The 22771-nt window shown below is 31.9% G+C and overlaps 1 protein-coding gene across 1 annotated transcript; it reads right to left on the minus strand.

Moving 5' to 3' along the window:
- Window positions 1-3977: 3977 nt before the first annotated feature.
- Window positions 3978-8719, minus strand: LOC18588561 (Pyridine nucleotide-disulfide oxidoreductase family protein). The gene is made up of 13 exons (XM_018126576.2): window positions 8538-8719; window positions 8341-8445; window positions 8101-8214; window positions 7917-7970; window positions 7656-7772; window positions 6675-6784; window positions 6513-6586; window positions 6032-6093; window positions 5574-5772; window positions 5387-5447; window positions 4932-4999; window positions 4618-4763; window positions 3978-4483 (listed from the first exon to the last, which is right to left on the minus strand). Exons 1-13 carry the CDS (start codon window positions 8652-8654, stop codon window positions 4250-4252), a joined length of 1461 nt encoding a protein of 486 aa, XP_017982065.2. The 5' UTR covers window positions 8655-8719; the 3' UTR covers window positions 3978-4249.
- Window positions 8720-22771: the final 14052 nt, after the last annotated feature.

A 22771-nucleotide genomic window follows, 5' to 3' on the forward strand; every position in this document is an offset into this window, starting at 1 on the left:
ATTTTGATATGACTGAAGTTAAGTTGTAACTTAAAAATTTTATTAAAGCTGCACGTGTGAACTTCGCAAAAAAGCTTATAGAAAAGTGAATTATTTTGGATTTTAATGATATTTTATGTTACATATGATTTTTAAGATCTGACTTCTTTCTCCAAAAGTTATTTATTAGAATTTTGTATGCATTGAGTTCTTTTTTTTAGAAGTTAACGTATTAAGAAAGGCTGAACATGAGTAACTACTCCCTTTAATCATTGGTTTCCCTTGGCAAAGAGAAGAATACAATTATCGGAGGAAGGAAGATTCAGTATGAAACAAGGATTTATAGTCTGACGTTTTTGCCATTTGACAATGGATAACATAACATTAAGGTTGCCTGTTTCTGTTCCAGTGTCTCATTGCCTGAAGATGACATAAGTTTGAGAATACTACGAAGAAATTGAGACACCCCTGTAGAGAGCTGATCAAATTGTTATTGAAAACTTGGTTAGTTAATTTAGTTTCAAAGTGAATCATAGTCCAAACTATTGGAAATGCAAGGTTTCATTAGACTGACAAAGCAAACAGGACCTTTAACTAATGTCCAACATCCAAAAAGTGAAAATGGTGGTCATAATCGGACCAAAGACTTTCTGGTAAGAGATAGGAGACAACATGAATCTTCAAAACAGGACCCCTCGACCCCATGCGGGATTTGATTAAACAAATGGGGAGGAATCACAAACTTTTCCCAAGTCCCGAATAGACCATCATACCCTATATATGAATAATAACAACAGCTGCGCATCAGACACTTAAGCTTTTATATCAGGAGGAAGGCCATGAACCATGGAACCCCACCGCCATAGGTTTATAGATCACTGTACAACTTCAAGATGCAAATAGAAATCCACTGCTCCCTGCTGAAAATCAAGGTGATCAACTTCATCACCACAAGAATCTATTCCAATTATAGAATAGTTAAGCCAAACTTTGATTAACATTCTAGCTGGCGAAATGTGACTCTAGTAAGAAATGAACTCAGTTCCTCCCAAGCTGATCAGCCCTGAAAGGTCAATCACATACAACAAATATTTTTTCCTATTGAAGCAGAAGAGATTTGGAATTCATTACTAAGGCTCTGTAGAATTGGCTCCAATTCCGTGAACTGTGAAGTGTGTGAATTAACAAGCAAATTTGTGAGTTCAACTTTCCTTCATCCAAGAATTGTCACATTCAAAGGCCCTTCGTACCTGTTACTGGAAACTGTGGGTCTTATGAAGACAAGAGTTCGAGCTTGATGTCCTAGAACTGATAGGTAGTGGGAATGCAGGCTTTTATCGTACTCCCACTAGCTTTCTATCAAAGGGCCCCCATGCATATCATCTGAATTATTGAGAGCGAGGGGGCTTGAATCCTACCTCATGTACCAACAATCAGTACATAATTGATCAAGGTTTTTCTGTGTGATTGAAAACTTATGTATAGCTGTTCTCCAAGACATCAACTATCCAGGCGGTCATCTGAACCATTCCGGCGACATAGTAGGCATCTGCATTGGTTTATTGAAGAATTCAATCTATGGCTAGCATGTGTCTTAGAGGAGAGTCTCATGGAATCATGGCTTTCGTTTACTTCTATGATAAAGTTATAATAGCAAAACCCTTCAATTTAAAAGCAGGAAAAGAAAGTTTTTAGATGCTGCTGCTGGATGCAGAGAAAATACGAGCATATGACCAAAAAGACATGTCAGTGCCGGCTTTCATGGAGAAATCATGAAATAACAATCGGGAGTGAGAGTAGAATCATACTAGCTACTGGCTAGCTGACAGAATGGCAGCAGAGTTCAGCGTAAAAGTTCAACCCGTAAAGTAAAAATACATAGCAAAAGAAGAAAAGAGATTACCCAGCAGTGCCAATTGAGGGCAAAATTTTTAATCACTAGTCATCCTACTTGAAAATTTTGGTTTAAAGCAGGTCAAGTACATGTCCTATCAGGCCCTGTTCATATGCATGCAATCAAGTTTAGTAGGAAAAAGAAAAGGGAAAGAAAGATTTTCCTCTTGTAAATACTGTGCTTTGTTCCTTATGATGTCTGGCTCCATTTTGGTGACACCAGAATCAGAAATTCAAGTAATTTTTACGATCAAAACCCAGGAAATCTCTAAAATCTCTTGGCTGAGAAATGGGGTTGAGTTTGTTCAGAGTTTGACATCGAACGGGACCTTTCCTTTGACATGCAAAAGTTATAGGCTAACTGATGGATGCTTAAGAAGGTCAAGTCAGTCTCTCTCTTTGAGCATAACCACAGCAGCAAACAGGAACAAGGGATCCAACTTGATTATTTAGAGGCTATAGTCTAGAGTCTAAGATTGGATGTGAGAACCGTGTTTGTTAGTGTGTTGCATTAAATACATCATTAAACTCCGATGAGGTACAGACAGGAAAATCTGTAATGATCATATTTAAAACAAAAGAAAGAAAGATCAAAATTGGGTTGACATTTGAACTGCAAAATATATGATATGACTCCTGAACCATACTATAAGGTCAGAATTCAAAATCAAAGAGATATTGGGAGGTGAATATGCATGAAAGTATCATGTCACGTTTTGGAAGCGTAATAATTTAAAACCAAGTGTTATATAGGGGAGAGCTTTTGAGAGTAAATTGAGGGGGCAAGAGGGAAAACTATGGCTGTTTTCCCCAAAATGGGAAAGTCCCTTTCAATTTGCTGTTTCTAAAGGCTTGGGGTCATAATATCTTTAGTGGAAGTTATAGTTGGAATCCTTTTTGGTGCAAGAAGTGACAGGTTGATGTGACATCAGGAGCCCTGAGGAGTCTGGAAAGTAATTCAGGCTTCAACCTTCAATCTTCTCATGATAATATCCAGAATAGTGTAGACTTTGGAGCAGCTAAATCACTCTGGAGATGCTGGCTTTTGGCAAGTGGTTGGCATTGAAAAACATGGGTGGAATTTGACTTTGTTCACAATCTATTTTGCCCATAAGGAATTGTCAGTTGGGCGTTGGCTCATGATACACAATTGAAATGAAAAAAATAAATAAACAAGATAAAATTTAGCACCTATTAATTTATCCTAATTAGGAAAGGAACTAGCTGGCTATTGAAATGGTGAAGCAAATGCCATAGTTACATGTCATGTCAGGATCGAGGAGAGATGTTTCTGATCAAAGCCTTAACCCCCACCCCAAATCCATTAATGAATTTATCTACAGGCAAACAAATGAAAGTCGAAAGATGCGTGATGCTTGTTCATGGTATCAGAGTACTAATATCCAGGAAAGATAAAAAGGCAAAATATCCGTAGAAGCACAGAGATAAAGTCGTAATTCACAAAGGGATCTTCAAACAATCCAAGAGAGTATTACCAAAAAGCATGCAGTAACTGCAACTCAATGCAAGCCTTGATCTAGGCTCCAAACCACCCTCAGTCAAAAGTGAAACAATGATTTAAGATGGCTCTGGTCAATCAACGGCCAATTAAATTTGCCGAAGCAATGAAAAAAACTTGATGCTTGACAAGGTAGCAGCAGATTACTAGTTTCCAAGAAAGATGAAGACAAATATCTGTGGAAACACATCAATAAAACTGTAGAGGGTACCCTTAAAAAATCCAAGAGAGTACCAAAAAGAACAAAAGGCATGCAATCCCTGCAATTCGGTGCCAGCTCTAGGCTCCTACAACCTTTTCTTAGTATCTAATGGATTCAAAGATGGTACTGCTCATTCTCAATCAGCCACTATTAACAGCAGCAATGCAGTGCAGGACTTTTAAATAGTAAAAAGTGGAAAACAAATGAAAAATAGCTGACAACATTGCCCATATCGTCATGGCCCTATTATTGGGGCTGGATTTGGGAAAATTGGTGGGTGCATGGCCCAATAAGGTAAGATCTGAAATGGCCTATGAATCACTCCACGTTAATCAAGCACTAGACAATCAGGTATTCAGGTTCATGAGAAAAATTCACAAATAATTTGGAACAAATTTAAAATTCAAATTTTATTTGACAATTCAATTTAATGGCTAAGAAAAATAAAAAATCAGTTTCCCTTCAAGCCCAACTTGTTACAAGGGACAACAACCATCTTTTTCCTTTTCACCAACAAAAAAAAATCTTATGGCCTAAAAAATTAGGGAAAAATATAAGTATTTGATTAGAGAAGGGGCATATTCTTGTGGTTCAAGCCTTCCAAAGTGCTGTGTCCTGTCTCGGACGACAAAGAAAACACTTGAGAAGGGGCACATTCATTCCGTGGCAGCTTTCAGTAGCTCCTCCCATGTCGTCAATTTCTCTCTGGGTTTATTTATCAAACTCCCTAGTCTCTTCTCCTCCTCATCAATCTTTTCCCAAGCACTGAATGGAACAACTCTGACGTTTCTATCGTCCAAAATCTGGAGGAGTCCTTCTCGTCCAAGTTTCGGCAAGCTGGTTGTTGATGGTAACACTCCTTGTTCAAGATCTTCTGATACGCTTGCAACCTGCCATAACAAGGGTGCAGTTAGGAACATACATGTAACTCTTAATAAGATGCTAAACATTACAATCAACAAAGCCAGTCCTGGTCTTCAAAACAAACTCAAAATATCTGTTTAGGCAACATGAGAGAACTTACAGTTTCCTCAGCACAGTAAAGGTTTGTGCCAATAATGCCTGTTGGCCCTCTCTTCAACCACCCACAGACATACAAGCCATTCTCAAGCAATGTAGGATCTCCTGAATTATCACTTAGAACTCGACCTTTTATATTTGGTACCACACCTGGAGAAAATTGCATGAGTTGAGAAGTAAGCAATCTTTTTTTCTTTTCAAATTTTGTAAGAAAAGCTTGAGCTGGCCAGAGAAATTCTATACAAAATTATATTAGCTTATTTCTCAAAAAAGTAGGAAATAATACCAGATTACTAGTTAAGCTATTCTTTTCTTTACCTTTCTGATTGTCAAATGGCAAACCGTCCACTGGCACTGATTTATAGCCAATACTCTTTAGCACAATCCTGCAGGAAGAAAAACATTACTACATGGTACCACAACAGAGTTACTAGAAATCAAACTTGAGGTTCCAAAAACAGGGAAGAAGAAATTCTCTCAGTAGGTCACAACTCATTGTTAAATTTCAGTGAGAAAGCAGGTCATATCACTATAAACAAGGGATTTTTACTCACTATAACTCAAACCATTTGCCTTTTGGACAAGCAATCAGCAATATGCCCTATGTCATTACATGACAACATGAAGTGCAACAAAATAAATATTTGAAATATCTACAACCAAGTTCCTCAAATGAGTAGGGGAAAACATCAACATCATAGATGGAAATGTATATTAAAAGTTAAAGCCTGATATCCAGGGAGGAAAAAAAATGAAAGAAGGAAAGAAATTACCCACAAGCAAGATCTTCGAATTGTCCAGTACCCGTGGCAATCTGTTTTCCAGGGCCAACACCTACAAAATGAAGTTATATTTAATGGATCATTTCTCGTGTTTCACAGCCTCAATACTGTTTAGTTCACAAATTTGCATATGAGAGAGAGCAGATATACTGCAAAAATTTAAAGAGAGAAGAGATACCCTTTAGAGCTGTCTTCTCAAGGTGCACCGCAGAAACATATCCCTCATTGTCATATGATTCTAGAAACCTATCAGGTTGACGGAAGAAAACAAAATGAAGTTCACGTTGACCTGAACTAGGTTGGGAAGGTCCAGCAATGGCTGCCTTAGAGAGTAACTCATAAATCCTCCGATGAATACGACTGTTTTTCATTTCTTCCTTTATAAAAAGATAACATGAAGATGGCAAAAACATAAATACAAAGAACTGGACGCTAAAGAAGCTAATGAAAAGGATACCTCTCATTGCTTAGCCAAAGACCTAGTACACACCCCCCCCCCCCCCCCCCTCCCAACGCCCAACCCCAAAAAAATTCTAAAAATAGCAAATACCAATAATCGTTATTATTTTTTGTATTAAAAAACAAATGACGTACATTAGTTTGGAAAACCAGCTAGGATTAGAAGGTAAGATGTACCTCATCTGCTGGGGTTATCTTCAAATCAGCTTCCTTTATGTCAATACACAAATCCCTAATACCTGCAAAACAAGGGTTAAAACTTATCTAAATTGCAAAGAATTAGAACAATTTTCTATTCCACGAACAGCAATTTTCTCAAAGTATTAATAATCCATAGACCTCACATGGAAAGTAGCAATAAGTCATATTGCAAGTAATCTGAAGTATGTTATAATTGACCACAAACTATGCAGAATAGAGTGTGAGAAATGGATCATTTGACAACAGCAACTCCACACCAGTCATACTAAGCTACAACTTCAAGAATACAATGTCCACCTTCCAAACAAAGTTCAGATTGACAAATATTCCTCCATCTCCACAGACAAGGGTCAACACCAAAAAAGAATTATTAGTAGGCGAAACAGCATATCCTTATTTAAACATTCTTGACTCTGTGATTAAGAAAATAATGCATTCCAATACACTATGGAATTACCAAGAACTTCACGGAGCTCTTTTGCAGTACAAGCTGCTTGGACTGGTCCACGTCTTCCAATCAGATATACTTTCCTGTAATAATATTGAGTTCGTTAAACATAAAATCTGATAAATTGCGAACAGATTTATGGAATTACTTTTAAGGAACAGGATGAGAAACCTTATAGAGCTTTGCTCCAAAGCAGTCAAAGCATGGCTGGCGATATCAGTTGTTGCCAATTCAGATGTTGGTCGTAAAAGGATACGAGCAACATCAAGAGCCACATTTCCCTGAAAAGTTAACACATCAATACTACAGCTATCTATACTCCAACACACATATCAGGGATCACATCCAACCATAACAGTGCAGGATGGGAAAGCATTGAAAATTATGGATTTGCATTGCTGTAAGGATGGACACAAGCCTAGCTGGCATGTCTGCAAAGGACGAGACGATTCAAACTGCAGCATGCTAATAATGCCAAGTCTATGACATGGAGGCCCACATGTAGAAAATATATTATCAGCAACAAGTCTTCATTTCACTTATGGTTGAAGAAAAAAAAAATTATAAATCTGGCAAACCAGTCATTTCCAGGGACCCAAAATTAGAAAGTTGCATATATCTGACATATAACACATCCTCAACAGATACTAACATATCTATAGCAGCCTTGAACAACACTCACTATTAGAGAGGTTTGGGTATAAATTACCACAATAAAAAAATTTATCTCCTAACTGAGATCTTGATCTTTATTCATATCATTAATAAGCTTGCATATCATAAGAGTCATATATTTTTTATTACATTTATTGAATGTACCCAATGAATGCCTTCAAAGCATACCTGATCATAGAATGACTGCACAAATCTCATTTGTTGAAAACTTGAAATCAAAATGTCTCTGATCAAATCCTCTAAGTCATTACACTTGACTATAGCCCTTAATCTTAACTAATGCCTCACAGATCCTTTCCACTTGTCCTTACCTCCCCTTGAATTGGTACTATGCCCTATCCAACTCGAATTTAATAACTACTCAACTACGAAATTTTTTAACTTAAATGAGAAAAAAAACCTTCAAATGACCAGCCTAAGCATTGCCATAATGCTATCAAGCTAACTTCATAGCAATTGATGAAAGACAAAATGTACCTGACCAAGGATAACAGCTGTATCAGTGCTCTTCAAGTCAGGGTCCAGGTTTGTTCCATCCGGGTGCCCATTATACCACCAAACAAACTCTCTAGCTGAATGAACCCCTTTCAGATCCTATATACAAAATTTACATAAAAAATTCATGAGCAACAGCCATTACAGCTCCATTTAAAAATCACCATTTCCCACAGATTCAAAATATTTAACAATTAGCCACTGCAACTGTATCAGGAAAACTCTAATTTCCATTGAACATACTTCCCCTGGAATGCCTAGAACTCTGTCACTTTCCGCGCCATAAGCAAGCACAACCTGCTCAATTCAATTCAAATTTCGTCAAAATAAACAAGCATACCAAAAAATAAAAAAATAAAGGTAAACAGATTAACCGCTATAGCCTACAAAACAAACACTAGAAAACGTCAGTAATCTAACATCTTACAACATGGTAAAGCTCCCGCAGCTCCGCCAGAGATACAGAAGATCCCAGAGTGATATTCCCCCAAAAGGAGCACCTTCCATTTTGCGCAACCCGAGAGAATTGATTAATTACATTCTGTTGCAGGCATTCTACCAAAACTTAGCTTAACTAAGAACATTAATTTACACAACAACAAAACGATTAAGAAAAAAAAAACAATTGGCCACTCATTAAAAAAAGGGGGGGAGTGGGGGAATAGACCTTAGTTTCAGGATGATCAGGTGCAACGCCGGAGCGTACCAATCCATAGGGCGTAGGTAATCGATCAATGATGTCAACTTGTGATCCTTGATGCGTCTTCAACATCTAGTGATTTAGTTCAAATCAGAAAATCAGCTAATTCAGATTCAATTAAGCTTAATTATGAAGTGATCAATCAAGTATGATAAATTGAATACCTTTTCGGCGGCGTAGAAGCCTGCGGGACCGCTTCCGACAATGCACACGCGTAAGGGTAGAGGAGAAAGAGTCGAAAAGCTTCGCGATAGAAATTTTCTTGCTCCAAATATTGCCATTTTTTTTATTTTCTTTCAAAAAAACGAAATTGAAAATTGAATCGGAGGTTTTAAGGGGGGTTTTAGGACAGAGACGCAAAGCTAGGGAATCCGTTTTTCAAACTACAGGAAGGAGAAAGACTTCGATTTGGGCTTGACGGTCCGATGTTAGAATTGGGTTTGTCTTGTGGTTTTAGCCCAACTAATGATCCTTAGGCTTTGGCCCACTCTCACATCCCAATTTTAGTGGGCCGGGTTTTTCTTCTGTTTTCTTTTCTGGTAAATAAACAATTTTGCCATCTCATGAGTCATAATTGTTGAAGCAAACTTCAAATTATTCTCTCTATTTTTTCACCAGCAAGTTGAACTTTTAATGAGAATAATAAATTGCATCAAGCATACATATATCTGTTACTGATAAACAAACCTCCTAGAGAATTCACAAAAGATTTTACGAGATTTTGATTATACAATAACGTATTTATGTTAATTTTTTTGTAAGCATATAAGTTTACTATCTTTTTTTATATACAAATACTAAAATTTTCAAGTTGATGATAACAAATTATACCTAATGGGATGGTTTTTAGGGACAATAAATACTTATTGTTTATAAATCTTGTGCTTTAAAGAAAAAAAATTAAAATTTTAAAATTAAAAAAAATTCATTAAATAAGCTTTAAATGGAATTTGCCCAATTTTGTGACAAATGTGACTGATAATACATATGCTAAGAATACAATAATACAAAACTTTCACATGTTGAGATTAAGGTGTACTGTACTTACGTAGTACTAATATGAACACAAACAACGTCCTTCTTGTTCTGATAATGAAAATACATTGAAACTTGGGTATTAAGACAATGATGATTCGGAGGCATGAAAATTTGATCTCTCTGTCTAGCGTAAGAGTAAAGTCTTAAGAAAGGGAAGGCCATTGGGCAACAAGTATAAGAAGTAGGACGGTGTTAGAAAAGAAAAAGAACACAAAGTGTCATCATTGTTTGAGAGTCGGAAACTTGAATAATTAGAATGTGTGTTTAGCTTTAGAGATGATTGTGAAAGTTGACGAATTGGGACCGTTGGTCTCGAAACATTTCTCAACAACCGAAGCATGTAGAGGTCAACCATAGGCAAACTTTGAAGACATTTAACTGCGAAAACAAGTTAGGTAAGAACACCCATCTCTCCTTTTTGTTTGGTTTTGTTCTCCTCCCTTTCCCTCTCTCTCAAATGAGAAAGAGTCTTGCTCTTTACAGAGTTTATCCAATTATAATCGTGGTTTATAGCTAGATCTGCTTGGATTAACTTTGTCGGATTTACATGACCAAAGTATCATTAAAAGTTGACAAAGGAAATGATAGTGGACCGATTTGGTGTAAGCATAAATTATTAGTAACACATTTCCCTTTTTTTTCCCGCCATTCACTTTTTATTAGTAATAAGTTTTAATATTTTAATAAATTAATTTTTTTATCACATGTCAACCAATTGAATTTTAATTTACACTTAGTTTATATTTGGATATATATGGATACAATGAGACTAATTAGGAAGGGTATGAGAAGACAAGGAGGCCATAAGATGGGAAAAATATGGGAACGAAAGATATAACTGCATGATTTAATCTCCAAATGATACATTCAATATCAATAAGTTTTAACTTTGAGTCTTACAATAATTATCATTAACATATACAAAAAAAAAAACTCATGTCCAATAATTTGAATTTAACCTAATTTTTTAACATTATCTTTTCAAAGGGGCATACTATAATTCTTAACTTTATGTGAGGCAGCATGTCACGGTTCACATCAATTTTTGTAATTGTTCATTTTGATCTATTGGTTTTATGATTTTTTTTCATAAAAAGCACTTTTTAAGTTAAAAGTAATGTGAATTTTTGTATGTTTAATATCATTTTAGTATATAATTAATGTGAAATTCATAATTTTTTTGTAAGATCATGACATTCTCTCTTATTTTACGTTGAAAATTTGTTTACAAAATGAAACTTTACAACCCTGTTCGTTGAAAATACGATACAAAATTCACATTCATACAAAAACCGTAACAAAACACCTCACAAAGGTGAAAGGACCCATTTCTAGAGAGTGGCCCTGGCCAGAGGTGAGGCTCCATGGTTTGAAAAATGAAAATCAGAACCGAGCCTGGTTGGGAGTCATGGGTTCGGGCCACAAAAATTGACATGGGTTGACATGTCATTGTTGATGTTAGGCTGACGTCAACCTAAAAGAAAAATAAAGAAACAAATATAAATGCAAGTCCGAGTGAAATAATTACAGGAGGGGCCCAGGTTTTGATTTTGGCGAAAATACAAAAACATAAAAAGTAAAAAATAAACAAAAAAGGGAAACAAGAGGAAGAAGTTGTTAGAGGTCGGCGTCCAGGGACAATTTTCTCTTTTATCTGAGAGTAGGGAGGCAAAGGAGGGCCGGGTGGGCCCAAGTAGGGGCCCACCCCACTAGCCAGGCATTACAGTCCAAAAACTTTAAGTCCCTTTCAAACATGGAAAGCCCATAGAGAAATGAAAAAAAAAGAGTTGTATTTGTATTAGCTAGCTGTCCCCACAAACCGCCTCTCTGACCTCCTTTGAAACCAAGGTCAATCTCAAATTTCTTTATCCCCTCCCAATTATTTAATTTGCATAATTAATCATGATAATTTTCGCCTAATTATAGGGCTCCAATAATCTAATCTAAATCCATTTTTAAATGTAGCCTGTTTCTTTATTTCTTTACCTTTTTGTTGTGTGACACTTTGATACATGTTTGTTCTATTGAAAAATGTTTGGAATAGTTGTGATCTTGTCCATATGTTAATTTCTCATAATTAAATTCTATTTAATTTTTATTTTTTAAAATTTCTTTTGAAAGTAAATAATATTTTTCTTAAAATTAAAAATTAATTTTTATTTAATAACAAAATGAATGAATTTACTTTTACAATAAATTATTATATAATAAATATAACATTCTAATCATTTTCTTGTTTTTTATTAAATACATTTTTTCTGTTAGTTTTTAGGAAATTTTAAAGAAGAAAACTAAATTACAAAAAAAAAACCTTGTGGTTTGAGATAATAAAAATTTGCCCCTTTAGATTTAAAATATGACAGTATTTATTTCCGTTATGTTTCTACTTAACATAGTTAACTTTACTTTCAAAAGCTTTCAAATTTTTTTAGTTTTTATTTTATTGTTAATATTAATTTAATAAAATAAAAAATATTTTAATTATTCCATGATTAATCGTATCCAAATATACTCTAAAGTAAAAAGCAACCTAAGATAATTATATGTCAGATATAAGTCTCAACGAGAGCAATTTTTTTTCTCCTCAATCACAATATACACGTTTTATATTTATCCAAAAAGTATATAAAAAAATGTAAGTATTAAATTAGTAACAAACACATGAAACCTAACTCTCTTTCTTCTCATTAATTTTTTCATGCAACTTAGATTTAATGAATTAATATATATTAATATGTCTAGTGATGTATTTTTAATTGCGTTTATTTATGTGCATGAAATGCACTGAATCCATAGTTCCAATCTCATAGAAATGAATTTTTATTAAGTTTAGATTTTAATTTTTGTAAACAAATTTTTGGGTTAACTAACTAGTAGTGATAATGATATTCGCTTGTAAAATAATAACTCAAAATCGACATTAATTATTACCAATAATTAATTTCAATTAATAAAATACTTTTTTAAAATGGTTTTTAATTAAAATACTAAAGTAAAATATAAGCGATGAGATAAATCAAAAAGCTTATCATAGATTTGGAGACTTAAATGCGCAGATAAATAAATTACGACAAAACAATGTACATAAAGGAAATTAGTTGACAGGCTACCTCATTAGACTAGCATCTCCTATATTTTTCCTTGGCCTGATTATAAAAGTCTAAAGGCTAGAAGTAAATCTAATTTCACAAACTTGATTTATACGCATGAATCGACCCGACAAGTTGACTCCAAAGTCTTGAACTTGGATTATTGAGTTTTTTTCCAAGCATAGCCCCAAATTAATGTCAACTTCTAATTTTTCATTTGATTAATTACTTGTATCATATTTAAAATCTTCACCAACAATCATCAAATTGGCAAATAAGACCCAAACAAATTATTTTTTAGAACTTGTTTGACTTAGTTTTTTTTTAATTTAAAAGTTATTATAAAACTCTTATGAAAAATAATAGTATAATAATTTTTAAAATTAAATTAAAACTATTTGGTGAGCAATTTAGCAAAAGAAATTATATAAACTCTTTAATTAAAATTATCATCAAAAGTATTCAGGTCATCTACAATCACCAAATAAATCAAAACATAATAAATCTATTTTGAGTTTATATATGATTTTAGATATTAAAATAAAAAAATTCATACAAAAATGGAACAGTTCTCAAATTTTATATAGTTGTAATAGTATTAAATTTTTGTTAATTTAGTAAATAATCGAACCATGATGCTTTAATTCTCCAAGAAAAAAGAGAAAAGAGAAAATAATATATTTGACATTAAATTTCTTTTTGGTAAATGAGAGAAAACTTTTAGATAATACCTAAATCCAGTTTTGAATTTTTTTATCTTTTTTTCTCTTAATATTTGTAAAAATAAAAAAAAATTAAATTTTGTTATTTTATTGCTACATTTTTTTTAGTAGTATTTGGAGAGAGAGAAATAGAGGAGAAGGAAATCATAATTTACATCGGAGAAGACTGATTCGCAAAGGGAGAAAGATGAGAGGGAGATTGATTAAGAGAGAGATGGTATTTTTTGAAAAATTGAGACTTTTACTTTCAAAAGTACATAAGCTGAAAAAGAAAAACCAAATTAAACAAGTACTTATTTATTTATTCTCTTTTTCCAAACAAATCAAAACCCAAATTGTTTGTGGAATTCTCCCTTATCTTTTGGATTTGTGAACACCTCCTCTTTATCAATACTAAAATTAATTGTAAAATTTTGTTTATTTCCTTCTCTTTTTGGCAGATGAGTATTGTGGTTAATTATTGCAAAGATATAAATTGGTCAATAGAGATGTTCATTGTCTTATATAAAGTAGTTGAAATTTTGATACATTGCCTTTTCTTTTTTTTTTTTTTTGTTAATTTAAATAAAAGGAAACCCATTAATCTAAGAAGCGTACAAGCATCAAAGTTCTTACCCAAAATGATGATACAATAAAAATAAGGTAAAAGTAAACATCATTGCACAAACCCTTAACATAATTATGCACAAGAAGAAAAACTAAATTTGAGTATTTGACTAATCCCATTTGTAATGTATGCCAATTTAGTGGACAACCTCATCCAATTGAACTCTGACTACTTTCTTCTTCCTTTTTTCAAGTTGTACATGAATCTGCACCTTTTACTTTATTTTTTTAAAGTTTTTAGGTCAAAACATGAATCTAGGTTGACATGCTTAAATATGATGCTTACACGTGCTTTATTTTTAGTACGTATGAAAAATTGATGAGCATTACTCGGTGAAAAGCACTTTGTATCTTTTTCGCCTTTTATAAATTTTAATCTTATCTTTTCAGTATTTGAATTAGAAAATTTTAAGTTGAATAAGTCATTTTGGACAATTTCTTTTTTCTTGAGTAATTTAAAATAATAATATATTTATATTTATATTGCTTGGTTTACACGTGTGGTGGCACGTGGGCAACGGACCCATCTCAGTTTATGGTTCGTCCTCTAGCGCCTTGGACTCGACCATGGCCATAAAGTTCGGTTTGATTAATGGGCTGCCAGGCACGTGATCTGCCATGTCAGGTAGATAGCCCTTTTTGCGTTCGTACTTCGCTTGGCACTATTGCTTAAACTCGAATGATTGTCCACCGTCGGATCTGATGACATTGTTTCTATTGTCCCACGCTTCTGAAAATCGAATGTTAACGGACAGTCTGGTCATGGGACCCTCTTCTGAAATACCCCCCCCTTAACCGTTAATTTCCAATCAGCATATTCCTTTCCGCTTATTTATGAAAGATTATTCTATTCGGAACGAGGAATATGATTTTGTTTTTATTATTATTTTGTAATGAGACAAATTTTGTGAGACATGCAATTAATGTTTTCGATTGAAGAGTTTAAATAAATATATAACCCACTCACCCACTTTCTTCCTTCTTTTGCTTTCCTTCATTTTTATTTTTATTTTCAATTTTCTCCTTTATTTTAAAAGTGGAAAGGAGGTTAGATCAGTGGTTTAACTTTATCCATTTATCAATATTTTAGATCTCAAATTTAAGTCTCACTAAGTATGGATTTTGTCCAATTTTATGTTTTCGTTGTTGGTTTATTTAGTTTGTTCCTTGATTTCGCATTAAATGTAACAAATATATCATGTATGTTAAATAATATTTTATTAAATTAATTTAGATTTACTCTTACGTGTAATCACATAAAAAAAACTTTGTGAAACTTAATATAGTTATCACATAATAAATTATAACAAAAGATCATTCTCATTATGAATCTGTATAATTATGGTTATAGAATTATTGATTTAATTTTATACTTTCATAAAATATAAACATAAAGTATAATAGTATTCTGAGCATTTGACTCGTTGATTGATGTATGGATCATTTGTATAAAGAATAAAATTCGAATCTTCATTATCGTAATTATAAAAAAAAATAAAGTATAGTATTTTACATTCACCAAATCTCAAATAATTAAGATATATAAATTTTTTCATGTAAATCTTTTGTTTTTTAATTTAAAAAATAATAAAATTTTGTACAATTTTATTCTTTACATGCGATATTTGACTACACCTCGTCACCCTGCCCCTAACTTCATTTAATGTATGTGCATACTTTAAGGAGTGATTATTGCAAACTCACCTTGTCCTCTTACAATTATTAAGAGTTATCTATCGTCAATTTTTTTTTTGAAAGGTAAAGAGTTTTATTAATAAAAGAGTTATATTTAATTAATTATGGTATTTACTAAAACATCAAGCATGATCGTGTTTACATCAAATTAAAATATATTAAGCTATATACATTTCACCTTCCTACATGTTTTCAATAATCACAATCGTGTTTAATCCAACGCTTCAAATGTCTTGTAGGCTGTAACTACGTACTTATTACTTTCATTTCTTTGTTCCCTTACCTCTCCAAGCAATGTTCATGCTCTAACTCAATTCAAAATTTAGCTATATCTCAACTTTTCACATTCGATCTTCTTAATCCAAAAGTATCTCGTGATTAGATATATACTTTTCTTAAGGGTCGGGTGATCGTCTTGTATGCTGAGGAAAAGGGTTTTTCATTTAAGCTTCCATAGGAGGGGTATGTGCAGTAAGTTTAGTCTGATTGTAGATTGTTATGTCATTTTAAGTCTGATGTTGTCCATTAGATTCAATTTGACATTAATGTAATCTCACTTCAACAATAGGAGACTTTCATAAGAGGAAACCAAGAAAATCAAACTTTGCAAAACAAATGTCAATAATTTCTCTTAAAGTTTAAAAATAGATCGTGTTAGAATCTTTCTTTTAGTGTATGATAATATATATATATAACACGTATGCAAATAAGCACAACTTTATTAAAAGAAGTAGAGTTACAGCTGCTGGTTGTTTTTTGGCCCGGGATATATCTCCTTCACTCATTGCATCATATTAAATATGTAATTGGTAAGGTAATAAAAGCAGAAATTAAGCTTTTTCTAAAGTTTATGAAAATGACTTCGGAAAAACACTTGCCTCATAACAAATAGATTGGTTGAAAATTAAATCTTTCTTTTTCTTCACTTTGTGGCCTCTACCCCATTGACTTGTTCTGTTTCAGCACACTTTCGACACATGGAAGCTAGAAAAGGCTAGTGTAGAAATAACCGATTGTTAATTATTTTAATATATAATAAAAAAACAATATAGCTGAATGAGTGGAGAGAAAAAACTGCAAAGTGGGGATTATTTTTTCCCATATGATATATAAGAAGACAAAAGAATAGGGATTAAAATAGAAAAAAAAAATAAAGGCTTGGTGTGAGAGGGTTTTGGGATCAGTATTTTAGTAGGACATAAGAAAAAGAAAGGGAGAAATCTGATTAATTATTTCAAAATGAGAATGATTGATGGAATTGTTTATACTCTACTGAGATATGGTTCTTTCTATTGTCTGCCAAGATTATTCCTTTTTAATTTTTTAATTATATAACTACTTTAATAACCTATCTATACACCCTTATTAAAATAATTTGTATTCTATATTATTTTAATATCTGATTAAAAAAAATGATGCCTTATGAAGAATATGCAAAATTAAAAAACTAGAACTATATATGAAGCATAAATTAAAATTAATTAAAAGGAGAACCTAAGAAAAAGGTGAGAAAAGCAAAAAAAAAAAAAAACTATGGAATGATTAGCTGATTTTGATCCCACAAAAAAAAAAAAACCATGTCTGGATGAGATTGATTGGATGCTTTGAAATGCGTGCACGCCAAGCCAACAAAGCACCAGGATATCATTTTCACCTAAAAATGCCTCTTCAATCTTTGTTAGACAACTCAGGGAAATTCTCAGTCAATACAAATCGTCTAATGAGGAATAAATTAATTGTTAAACTTTTTATTTTTCTTTCAAATAATGTTTATATTTAGTTGACAAGTTGCAAAATTGACTATCAATGATTTTACGATATATGGTTTGGTGAAATATTTTTCAGACTACTAAGTAAATTGGATTTGATGTTGATATGGGAAATGATGTTCTTTTGGGCAGGAAATGATTTGTGTTCACGAAAATGCTAGCATTCTTAATAATTCCGAAATATAATAGATTGACAGCATGCACTTGGGCAATCATTTCTTCAAATTTGGTAGGAGATTTACCTACACTTCTTTTTTTCTTTTTCTTTTTTTTGCAAAATAGATAAGGAAAATAAGACTTACTACCAATAAGCATGATGTCTATAGATTGGAGGTTCAGCAAACTAATTATAATATGTACTTCAATTTTATGCGGGAATTAGGTTACAAAAAGGGCATTTTCCATGGTATAAAATAGAGTTTTATTTCCTTTTCTTAAAGGCGTAAGCTATTTCATATACTTTTTGCACGAGAAACTGACAAAAACATGAAAATGCAAACAAGATGTCTTTCTTCTTTATTGCCACCAACTCTAGATATATGCTGATTTTTCAACTATTAAAAATATCTGCCCCTTGATTTTCAAATGAAAACCAAAGTGTCTTTTACTTTTTTTTTTTCGATGATTGTTTAATTATTAATGATTAAACCAGCATTGTCGTCACAGAAAATTTAAGGAAATTTCAGCTTTGGGTATATATATATTCTTCAAGGGATTTTATATATGTAACATCTTTTTTTAATTTTAATAAAAAAAATATATATTTGATTCTTTGGTTATCTCGCCAATTAAAGAGAAGTAACATAAAATCAATTATACTGAGAAAAATATATTTATAAAATCAATTATAGAAATAATTATATCAAAATGTTTATTAATAACACGTGAATTAAATTCTATCAACGAGATTTTATCTTAATTAGAAAATAAAAATTTTGAAATTATCGAGTTTTACATTTATCATATTATGCATGTATGCGGTCAATCCAATTCTTTTAATTTGTTGAATTGTCTCCAACTATATACTATTTATGAAATTATTTCTTAGTTGATTATATTTGTAAATGATTATATCGAAAAGAAAAATATTTTATTTTTCTTTTGTATAAATTTGAAAAATTATTAGAATGTGATGAAAGGTTAACCCACGGACTTGGTCACGAAACTATATCTTAAAACAAATTATTGGACAGGAAAAAAGGTTGGCCAGCCTTTGGTATGTATGTGTGTTTTTTAAAAAAAAGAATTATCTTATTGTTCTTATCATTACTCCCAATTCAAACAATTAGAAAAGCAAAAATCACATAAAGACCAAACTCTCTTTCTATCACTTTTTCCCCAGTATATACAATATCTTTCTTTTCTTTTTCTCTACTTACCTATCAATTTAATTATCAATTAAACACACTTATAAAAGGCCTAGAATTAATTAAAGATGAGATAAGCCGGTTTATAAATGCTCATTAGGCAATTAGACATAGTTAATCATCGACCCCAACTTTTATATGTCCACTTTAATGAATATTTCAATAAAAAAAAGTTCAAAAATTCAACTATACAATTGCAATTTGCTCATAGCTAGCTTTTCGAGTACAAATTTTAAGTGCGATTCACAAACTGGTGAATTTTGAAAGGAGGCAAGTGGATTTCTTTTGTGGGTTTCATTTCATCTGCCACATATAGGACAAACAAAAATGAAAGTGTACGTTTACATCATACTTACAATACATGTTTCTTAGCTATGTTGTTTGTCTCTGTTTTTAACCATTAACTACAATTAGGTGAAAAAAATGTACCTAGTTATAGCATTCCCCCTTTGGTTTTGGGGAGCCTCTAAAATGAGGAACAAAGGCGAGGGTTTTAAGGTACACGGGCTTATATAAAAACAAGCTGTCTTGGGATCACAAAGAAGAATTTATGGCTTTAATTAAACCCTAATTTATTAGTATAAAAGCATGTGATGAGGAATCCAATGATTAAAGCATGAACAAGATGAAACAAAAAAACACAACCTTTGATGGGGTTAATATTCGAGTTCTGAGGAAACGACATGGCCAAGGTTTGAAACATTAATTGTCGATTTCGATATTAATTAATTGTTGATTTCGATAGTTTAGGGGGATACAATATATTACTGTGGAAACAACAAGCTGCGGCAAGTCATGCCAATTCAAAGGTGTCGGTATCATTCTTTCTAAGATTTTGTTTTGGTGTAATGACAATTAGATGATTCAAAAACTCATCATGCTTTGCCTAACATAAACATTAATTTAGCTGACTGTGATGATGCATCAATTTTGTTGTTTTTTAAGCAAGAATTTTAATTAAATGAACTGTCTGTCGAGGAGCTAATAATTGTTTTGTTACTCATTAAATTTTGGACAATTTTTTAACTAGTCGGTGTGAACTTAAAATCATTATTGAAATCTCAGCGAACAATTTAAACTCAATTTTTTATTTTATATCCTAATTATTCAAAAAAGAAACTTACATTGTTCATGATCTTATAAGTTGAAAAAAATTTGTAAATTTTAATTGGAGTATAGTATAATCCTATTAAAAGAGAGAACAATTGTTAAATTCATTACTGTATAGCTGACTTGATAAATTAAAACAAAAATCAAAGTTCAAATACTTTAGTTAATTAACAATGAAAAGGTTTTAGAGGAATGAGGTTAATCTATCAATTAGAATTATGAACTCCCCCCTAATATAAAAATGGATGTAGATCTAGTGAACAAAAAGTGGAAACAGAAAAAGAAAGAATATAAGGGAAAGAGGAAGAAGACAAGAGAGAGGGGTTTGCTCCATCTTTGTTCTTTGGATGGGGGAAGGGGAATTACCCGGAATAGAGGCAAGCAACATAAAATAGGAAAAAGGGGGAGGGTAAAAAAATGGAGGTACATGGGAAAAGACACGGCGCCCGCGACAAAGATTTTGGCAGTACGGACAAAAGACATGGCCATTTCCACACCCCCCCCTCTTTCCCTTCCCCTTCAAACCTACCCAAGAATAATGTTTTCGTGTTCCTAAGTCGCTTGTCAGGTTAGCTCGAGATTTAAGGGTTTTTTTGCTTGTTTGTTTGCAACTTTGAAATGCGGTTCAAGGGAATGTTTGTCAAGGGAATAATCCCTTAAATTATTCCGAGAGAATAATTTTATTTGTTTTATATTACAAGATTTCATTTTAAAATAACAAAATAATGTAAGTTTAGAATCCGCAAGCAAAGATTGATTTGTTGGCGGTTAGATTTGAAAATGTGCACTCCTAAGGTCTAGAGATTTTTTATCAAACAATTATTGCTTTCATGGCCTTTTTCCACATGTTGAGTTAATCTGGAGCATAAATACCAATAATTAATTTCATTTATTAATCCTAAGTTGAGACCCATTCTTACATAACTAACATTAATTCTAGTTATTGAAAAAGTTTGGAAGCCTAAAATTTTTTAATTTTGTATGTAAAATCAATTGGGATATTAATTTGGTGCAACAATAATGATTATTTTTAATATTTTGATTAAAAAAAAACTTTATAAATCTCGTGCCCTATACTTGGATGTTTAAAACTAGTACTAGTATTCTTCTCTTTTAACTTTATTGGCTGTCATCTTATTTTTGTCAATTAACTGTACATGGTTTTCAGTTTAGGGCATGCTAACAAGAAAGTGTAAATTCTAAAAGAAGAAATTAATAATTGTCCTTTCGACATTTACAGTTTGCAAGAACATTTTGGTAGAATATTACTAGTTAATACTTTACAATGTATCGATACAATAGAGATGGAGTAACACTTTTTTTTTTTTTTCCTTTTCATTTTGCAATGCTATCAAAGGGGGGACATATTCACATCTCAAAGTGTGATTCGATAATAACATTAAAAGTTTAAAATTTTATTTTTTAAAATTATACTTTTATAAAAATAATAAACTATTGATATTTTAAGATGTATATTTAATTTAAAAAATCAATAATTAATAAGTGGAGAGAATTTTGTTATATTATTGACTTATCATGTGTCGTGAATTAACAAAATAAGAACCCATAAAGGAGTCAACAAATGGGAAGAGTGTCTATTCTAATATAATATTGAATTCTTTAAAATGAGTATTTAATATAAAATCAATTGACTATAGGTATATATGTTTAAGATATTCCTAATTTTAATAGATGCGAAGTTTCTTTTATCACTATTTTAATGTAAATATATTTTAGAGATGATGATTTATAGATACAAAAGTTTTTATTAATTAAAAACGAGATTTGAAACTGAATTTTGATTGAAAAAATAGAGAAGGTGACAAGGGAGGAAAGATGTATTTCTTTTAAAATAATCTGAAAAGAAAAATACTACTGCTAGTACTAATATACTATATAATAGTACTAGTACTAGATGAAATATTGATCTCGGAAATGGTAATCATTCTCTTGAAGACCTGGGCCTAGGGACCTCCAAACCCTAGATTTTGACCTCTTGAAAAGTGTGGCCTGTCTGTCCTCTCACTGGCGGGTCATCGTTCTGTACAATAATTCATTTTCCACACGTTCATTAGCTTATTAATCCAAACACACCCTTACCTTACTCCTATATATATATATTTTCCGTTTTTCCCATCATCCTGACGTCAATTACCGCCACTACCTCCAAATATTCTACTGTGTTGAACTTGAATCGACCCAAAATTATTAGTTAATATTCTATGTTCAATTAATCGACCCAATTTTTTTTTTTAAATCAAAGTAATACAGCTAGATATTTTTATTTTTTGATGAAATAATGAAATCATAACTACAGACATGTGGTCCTCCAAAAAGTATAGTATAAGTCGAAAGCAAATACCATAGCTAGCTGGAAGTTGGTGTATTAACCACATGCTATATATGGATAATGTTTTGTAATATTTATGTAACCTCAGAATTAAGGAAAGTTCACTATACCAAGACCAGACAAATTCAATCTTGATTTCAACCGAGAAATCATACTTGCTCATAGCTAGCTAGATGGCTATATATATATATATATATATATATATATATATATATATATATATATATATAATATGATCAATAATCACTAGACCCATCAAATAATTGTGACTCCGTATATATCCCCTATCCAATAACCGTCATTTATATAGCTGATCGACTAACTTTGCTCATCACTCAAGTTTTTGATAATTGGATAACAATAATTATTCAATTTTATTTCCTTTTGATTAAATATATTTAGTTACTTCATTTCTACTTTGCTTTCTTCAAATGTTTTCGAATTTATTTCTATATTTTTTTATGTTTTTCTTTGATACTACTATTATTAAAGAGATAGAACATTATTCTTTACAATCTTTCTATTGGTCTAGAAATTAATTCTTGCCAAGCACCGAAAAGGATAAAAAAACCCAATTTTATGAACTAATTAATTAGGATTTATAATTAATTAGTAGAGTGAAAACTTGAGTAGTTATGACGGAAAAATGGTT

The sequence above is a fragment of the Theobroma cacao genome, chromosome 9, assembly GCF_053813885.1.
Source record: "Theobroma cacao isolate CCN51 chromosome 9, ASM5381388v1, whole genome shotgun sequence".
In the NCBI taxonomy this organism is placed as follows: Eukaryota; Viridiplantae; Streptophyta; class Magnoliopsida; order Malvales; family Malvaceae; genus Theobroma; species Theobroma cacao.

What these genes read in the sequence shown, in the direction of transcription:
- LOC18588561 (XM_018126576.2), bottom strand. Translation starts at nt 8,654, where the DNA reads ATGGCAATATTTGGAGCAAGAAAATTTCTATCGCGAAGCTTTTCGACT. An exon ending in TTGGAGCAAAGCTCTATAAG is followed by an intron (nt 6,587 to 6,674) that starts GTTTCTCATCCT and finishes ATATTATTACAG; the next exon opens with GAAAGTATATCTGATTGGAA. An exon ending in AGATAACCCCAGCAGATGAG is followed by an intron (nt 5,773 to 6,031) that starts GTACATCTTACC and finishes CTTTTTATAAAG; the next exon opens with GAAGAAATGAAAAACAGTCG.